Raw genomic sequence first — 7,178 nt, 5'->3', positions numbered from 1 at the left:
CCTTGCCTGCAGGAAGGGAGAGGGAGCCCCCAAGACACCCAAGAGAACAGGCACAGGGCAGACCCCCAAGAGGACAGCGCAGGCCAGGGGGTGGCTCAGGGCTCCAGGTCGCCCACAGCGTGGGTCGCACTTGGTCCCGGGCACTGGTCCCCCAGCGAGAGCCTGGTGTTGGGGGGCGTGTGCGGGTGAGGCTGCGACTACGGATGGACAGGCCTGGAGGGAAGGCAGGGTCCCCATGCGGTGCCAGCTGGTGGGGAGGAGCCCAGGGCCCTCCCCCCCCCGCCCCCCCCGTGTCCACGGTGGCCGAGGGTGGGGGCCGGGCGCAGGACACACACGAGAGGCTGCAGTGTCAGCGTTTATTTCCCGGGGAGGGGCTCACACGCGGTGGTAGTGGTACAGCTCGTGCTTGCACACAGGACAGGAGTGGCTCACGTCCATCAGGCTTTTCACGAAGAAGGGCACGAGGCAGCAGCCCAGGAAGCACCTGCAGCCTCAGGGGCAGCGGCGGTAAGTACACGGCCAGGGCGCCCGGCCCTCGCTGACCTCAGGGCGGCCTGGCCTCCTGCAGGCCGCTGGGTGACTCCACAGGCCAGCGGTGGCAGCCGGGAGTGCCTGGTGGGAACCCTCGCTCGGCAGGCGCAGCCCCACTCATCCCACAGAGGCACCCGGTTAGCAGGCCACTGCCACCATGGAGTGCCCAGGGGCCGACAGGGACATTTCTGTCCTTGCTCCTGCCTGCCCTCCACAAAACCCCCTGCCACCCACCTGGCCGCTAGGTGCAGCACCCTCTCCCAGCAGGGACCCACCAGCCACTCACCCGAACACAAAGAGGCCAGAGCACAGCAGCCAGGTGAGGAGACCCGGGACAGCGGTGGTCACTGTGACGATGTAGTTGCCGCAGTAGGGACACAGAGTGCGCATCGGCAAGGACGACGAGATCCTGGGCATGGCGCTGTACACGCCTGGGGGGTGGGAGGCAGGTCAGACCCACACTGCCTTGCCCCACCCTCGGGTCCGTCCCGAGCTGCACATGCCACCCCCGCCACGACCTCCTGTCTTCCGGTGGTTCCTGGTGGTCATCCAAGCACAGGAGACACCTGCCTCCATTATCCTGCCTCCCATTAGCCACCCGCCCTTCAGCTTCAGGGCTCCTCCCCCCAGTGAAGACCCCCTGGCCCCAGGTGGGGACAGGGCCCCAGGGAGTTTGGAGCACCTCTGGGTCTAACCCAGGTCCCTTCCGTCCATCGAGTTGCCCCGTGGGCCCACCCAGGCGGCCAGGCTCCACGCTCCTCAGCCTGCTGGCTTGGCCGGAGCCCTTCCCCATCCCTGCGTGCCACACCGGCGACAGCAGAGGCGGGAAGAGGGGCGGCCTTGCCTCTGGCCTGCGCAATGGCCCTGCACGCGGACCGTTGGCCCACATGTGTGCCCGCGACCACAGCCTACTCTGCTCCCGTGTGGTGGCTGGGCTTGTCGAGAACACGCTGCTGGGGCTCAGGGTGCCGCTCGGGGGCGCGTTTGCCGGGCGTGCACAAGACCCCGGGCAAAACCCCCAGCGCCACCAGGTGAAGCCCAAGGCAAGAGGGTGAGCAAGAAGGGAGACACGCGGGAACTCGGGGGCTGCCACCGGGGTGAGCTGCTGCTGGGGTTCGAAGACGGGGACTCTGGGGCTGGGGGTGCGACATGCCCGTGTTTGGCAGGAAGCCCAGTTGGGAGGATGCATGGCCAGGATCGGGGATGCGGGCTGCTAGGCCGTCTGCAACTGAGGGTCATCACCCCGAGGCTGCCCCTGGGAATTTACTGTCCACCGTGGTCTGCATGAGGGGTCCATGTGTTCGCGGCTTGGTCCTCAGGATGGCGCTGCTGGGCAGTGTGTGGAGCTCCTTAGGTCACTGGGATCTGAGGACACTACGGGACCCTGTTCTGGCTGTCTGTCTCTGCCGCCCAGATTGTGATGGAAACGTTCGCTCTGACATTCAGTCCTGGTCGTTGGCATCTGGCCTCTCCAGAGGCCCAAAGCAATGGGACTGGCCAGCCATGTTTCTGGCTGGAAACTCCAGAACTGTGAGCCAAAACAAACCTTTTCCCTTTATGCATTAATTGTCTCAGGATTTTGTTGCAGCAACGGGAAGCTGAGACTCAGTCCACCCTGACAGTTCTTTGGAATGCTTGAAAATTCCTTGGGAATCCCCAAACCTCAGCCCCACCTGGGAGGCTCTGTGTTCTCCTTCTCTGTGATGAGGGGGCGGGGGGGGGGGGTGTGTGATGTGCTTGTGTTTACTTTACAAGCATCTCCTGAGCACCTACTGTATGCAGGGTGTCTACTAACGACCTCACACTGGAGAGTGATGCTCAGTGGCCATCGATAAGGCAGGGCCTGTGGGAGCCACAGAGAAGCTCTGGCCAGCTGCAGGGCCACAGAGCCCCCAGGGCAGGGAGTAGGCGCTTCCAGGGGGCAGTTTTGGCCTGTGGTCAGGTCAGGGGGCCTGTGGCAGCCTGGGCAGGAACCGTGTGCGAGGAAAGGCGGTGGCAGGCACTGTGCACTCACCTATGACCCGGCCTGGACGACGCTGTGTGCTTCCTCCCGGACCCGGAGTCTGAGGAGAATATGGGGGCGGCTGCGGCCCTTGAGAGAGGAGGGAAAAGAACCCTCAGCCGCAGGACTCCAGGGCCGGCCTTGGAGACGCCCATTTTACGGAGCAGACGTGGGCTCTGGGCTCGAGCGACCACGGTGGTGTGGCCAGTGGGCGGAGGAGCTGGAATCTGAACCTGGGCACATCTGACTGCAGTTGTCCTGGGATATAAGCTCTTCCTGGGGCAGCACCAGGAAGTCCAGGAGATAGGAGCACAGGGCCATCTGTTGCCAGCCGTGCTCTGTGCTAAGTGCCTAATGTACTTCACTACTCTTACTTCTGCCCAGGCGGTAGGGGTGTTCTCTTATTCCAGGCTGCAGATGTGGAGACTAGACTCAGAGAGGTTAAGTAATTTGCCTGAGGTCACTCAGTAAATAAGTATAACAGCCAAGGATGGAACTTAAACGCCTGACTCTGGAGTCCACACTGCTGTGCTGCCCTCTCAGTGTGTGGGCACCTGTGCATTTGGCTCCAGGCCCCTCACCTCCCAGTCACCACCCCTCCAGCAAAGAGCCCCCGACAGGCTCTGGAGGTGGCTTCTGCTCTTCACACAGGAAGGCCGAGTCCTGGATCCCAGGATGTGGCCCAGGAAAGGGAGCATCTTAAGGGCGAGTGGGCAGAGGGCGTTCCTGGTGTCCATGGAGAGCCATGCGTCTGTGCACGCAGGGGCCCTGGGCTTCCTCGCCACCACCTGCTCCTCCCGCCCCTCCCGGAAAGGAGCCTGGAGCCTGAGGGGACTCCTGGGGCCTCCCCACCCCCTCCCAAATGGGCACTGGAGAGCCCTCCCCACTGGACCCGGCAGGACAGGAAGAGCCCCTGGCCACCCGCTCCAGCAGTCCTGCCCAGGCTGCTCCCAGAAACAGGAAGGTCGGGAGTGAACCCCAGGCGGGGGCGGCTTGGGCTGGGGCTGCCTGGCCTGCGTGACCCTGGCTGCACCCTCAGCACCGCAGACGATAAAATAAGCTAAATACAGGGATCGTGTCCATCCTGGCAGGGGCTGCCTGGTGGCAGGCAAGCCGTGCTGTGAACCCTCGCCAGCCTGCGTCCTGTCCTGCCCGTCACCGCTGGCGCCAGCAGGCCTCTATAGATGGCTGCCTTGGGGGCTCCCGGGGCCACGCTGACCAGGCCAGGCAGCGCCCCCCGCACATCATGAGGCTGCAGCCATGGGTCCTGCTGGACGTAGTCTTCGCGGCACTCGGAGGCCCCGCCTGCTCCTTGTCCCCCCTGGGTCGCCTGGGTGGTGGGTGGTCAGACGTGGGGCCAGGGTGGTGAGGACGGGAATCGGCCCCTGGCTCAGCGAGCCGGCCCCTGTCCTGCCTCCTGCTGCCCTGTGGGCCCCACTGGCCGCCTCCCCCTGGCTGCTCGCAGCCCCCTCACCCTGAGAATTGTTCCATTTTTGCTCCTGGTTGGTCTTCTCTTTCAGCAGTGGTGTCTTGGTGACCTGGGGTTCCATGTTCTCTGTGGCATAGGGCTCTTCCTGAGGGGACCCCATGGTGAGGCTTGGTGGCCAGAGACAGGCAGGGAGAAGCCAAGGCCTCCCAGCTGGGTGATGAGCCTCCCATCACCCAGCCAAGGCCTCCCAGCTGCTATTGTGATGTCTTCATGAGGCCAGAGGGTGCCTTGTCCCACTTCCTGGGAGGGGCGGGGGCCACTCACAGGCTCAGTCTCCACTGGCTCATGGCTGGCAAGACCTCAGGAGCCGAGAGCGTGAGTCCGCCTGGCGCCAGCTCTCCCTGAGGAATGCGTGTCCAGGAAGAGGCGGCAGCAAGGACAGCCGCGTCCTCTGTTAGAACTGACCGCAGACATGGGCCCACGGTGCCTGTGTGGGTGGCCGCCTCCCCCGTCCAGCCTGCCTCTCCTGCTTGTCCGGCTCTGGGGACCTGGGCAAGATCCCACCTCTCTCTGCACCGCCGGCCTCACCTCCTCAACCGTAAAACACGCAAAATAATAGCAACCCCGCGGGGCTCTTGAAGACAAGCCGCTCAATGCGCGAGCATTTTTAAATGAGGGTGGAGCGGGCGCCGTGGGGCAGGCCTGCAATGGAGGCTGAGGCGGGAGATTCGCAGGTTCAAAGCCAGCCTCAGCAACGTCGCGAGGCCCTACGCAACTTAGTGAGCCCCTGTCTCTGAATAAAACATAGGAAGGGCTGGGGAGGTGGCTCAGTGGTAGAGCAGCCCTGGGTTCAGTCTTCCTACCAAAAATGAAATATTAAAAAAAAATAAAAGAAGGCCGGCTGGAATGGGCCCAGAGAAGCTCCTGGGACAGCGGCTGTCCTCGGTCCCCAAGGCAGCTGAGCTGCGCAAAGGGTCACAGCTGCTGGGGCGAGCCGGGACCGTGGGGTCCGACCCAGGGCGCACTCGTGGGGCGGCCAAGGAGAACTCAGCCTGGGTGGGCAGAAGCCAGCGGTCATGGCAGGTCCCGCCTTCAGCTCCCGACCAGGACGCACCTGGCGACACCCGGCAGTCACAGACCTTTGGCCCAGCGACACTCTTTCTAGAAATCCATCCCCAAAGCGAACTGGCCCTTCGCGACACAGCACAGAGCTGTTCAGTTCCGTAGGAGTCACCCCAGTTCCTCGGTGTCCCACTCAGCGGCTCCCAGAAAGAGTGAAAGAGGGGGCGCGGGGGCCAGGATGGGGCAGGACAGGAAAGGGGGGAAGGACGCCCAGGACCCCGTGGAGGAGCCTCTCCAGGATGCAGTGTCAGAAAACAGTGGCACACAGGTGACCTCTGTCAGCTAGCACGGGAGGTGGTCCTGGACGCACGTCGAGGGAGAGGCGTCCTTTCCAGAAATAAGTCAAGGAAGACAGTAAAGTGGCTCTGCTGAGTGAGGCCAGGAGGGGACGCAGGGAGGGAGGCCAGACGTGCGGCCCCACTCTCTGGTCTGACTTGGAGCCAGGTCATAGGTTTACTAAGGAAAAGGAAGGACCCAGAAAGGAAAGCAACGCGGACACACGCCGGCCTGCCCCGGGACTCCTCGCCCCGGGACACGGCACGGGTAATAAGAGGAGCACTCGGAAAGCGGAAAGCGACTATCACGACCACAGTGCCACCGAGGTGAGGTAGGAAGGAGAGCCACAGGCTGAAAGGGGACACAGCAGCAGGTGACAGGGACCAAAGGCAGGTACGCAGAACCGGAGAGAGCTCTTCAACTTGTGATAAGAAATGTTTTAAGCCAGGTACTCGCTCGGGAGGCTGAGGCAGGAGGATCTCCAGTAAAGAGCCAGCCTCAGTAACCTAGCTGAGCAACTTAGTGAGGCCCGGTCTCTAAATAAAGTAAAAGGGCTGGGGCTGTGACTCAGTGGTAGACACCCTTGGGTTCAATCCCCAGTAAAGCAAAATAATATTAATAATAAATTTAAATGTGGGCAAAAGGCCTGAACAGACACTTTGCAAAAGACGATATGTGACTGGCCATCAGGCACCTGGTAAGAGGCTCAGCATCACGTCATCTAAGTACTGCAGATTAAAAATTCGGACACCATGCTGGGTGTTGGTGGTGCACGTCTCTAATCCCAGTGACTTCGGAGGCCGAGGCAGGAGGACTGCAAATTCGAAGCCAGCCTGGGAAACTTAGAGACTCAAATTTGAAATTAAGAAGGGCTAGAGATACAGCTCCATGGTAGAGTGCCTCTGGGTTTCATCCCCAGTTCCAAAAGGAAAAAGGAAAGAAAGAAAAAGAAGAGGCATCGCAGGAGGGAGGGTTAACTTTAAACGGCAGAGAAACTCAAGTGTTGGCAAGAATGTGGGCACGTCGAGCCCTCCAGGCGGTCCCGTGTGAGGGTAAAGGCACCTCACTCTGCAAAATGGCTTCTTTTAAATTGCTCGGTTCACCCGTGACTGAGCAATTCCACCCTGTGGATTTTACCAGGAGGAATAAATACCCACAAAGGACCCAGAGAGGCCAGTCACAGCAGCTGTGTGCAAAACAGCCCAAATTTGGATAACACACCAAATCTCAGGTTTGACCCCAGGGCTATGAACGCCCCAGGCCTAAAGGAAAGAATTCGGAGGACTCAACAAAGAGATTTGGGACATTTCATCCCTCATGTGCTCCGCGGTGACGGCAGGTCAGGTGCAATGGAGGTCACCCTGTGCCCTGCAAGCAGGGGACACCGTGAGACAGGCCACATGCCCCTGCATGGGGGCACCTCCCCAGGTGCTTTATGGGGACTTGTTCTACCTCACACGCGAGGTGGCTCTGCTGATTCTCACCTAGCCTGGAGATAGGGGAGGTGGCAGCGCAGCCTGCCGGTCTCTAGAGTCCTGCTTATCTCGCGGGGAGCGTCCCTAGGCACTGATTAGCGGCAACATCTGTCAACAACGGGTGAGCGGATGAACAGATCGTGCGTGTTTATACAGTGGACCGTTGCTCAGCCGTGAAAGGAATGAAGTACCCACGCGCTGGACAAGGAGCCCGCGCCTTGAAAGCCACGCCAACGCAAAGAGCCCTTCCCGGGAGGAGCGCTGCCTGAGATCTGCTTATTTCAAGTTCTGCAACTGTCTAAGCTGCAGTGCTGGCAAGCGGAAGAGTGTGTGTGGGTGTGGG

General features: G+C 61.4%; 1 protein-coding gene across 1 annotated transcript; it reads right to left on the bottom strand.

Annotated features, from left to right (window-relative positions):
* Positions 1-349: 349 nt before the first annotated feature.
* Positions 350-2,587, bottom strand: LITAFD (LITAF domain containing). The gene is made up of 3 exons (XM_079120257.1): positions 2,546-2,587; positions 818-962; positions 350-484 (listed from the first exon to the last, which is right to left on the bottom strand). The coding sequence occupies exons 2-3, from the start codon at positions 946-948 to the stop codon at positions 376-378; spliced, it is 240 nt and encodes a 79-aa protein (XP_078976383.1). The 5' UTR covers positions 949-962; positions 2,546-2,587; the 3' UTR covers positions 350-375.
* Between the last annotated feature and the right edge of the window lie 4,591 nt (positions 2,588-7,178).

This window comes from Sciurus vulgaris, assembly GCF_902686455.1.
Source record: "Sciurus vulgaris genome assembly, chromosome: 18".
Taxonomy (NCBI): Eukaryota; Metazoa; Chordata; class Mammalia; order Rodentia; family Sciuridae; genus Sciurus; species Sciurus vulgaris.
This window is presented reverse-complemented; position numbering and strand designations above follow the sequence as displayed.

Coding starts and splice junctions, on each gene's coding strand:
- LITAFD (XM_079120257.1), bottom strand. CDS start 948: ATGCCCAGGATCTCGTCGTCCTTGCCGATGCGCACTCTGTGTCCCTAC. Junction 485..817: donor TCTGGCCTCTTTGTGTTCGG/GTGAGTGGCTGG, acceptor CTGAGGCTGCAG/GTGCTTCCTGGGCTGCTGCC.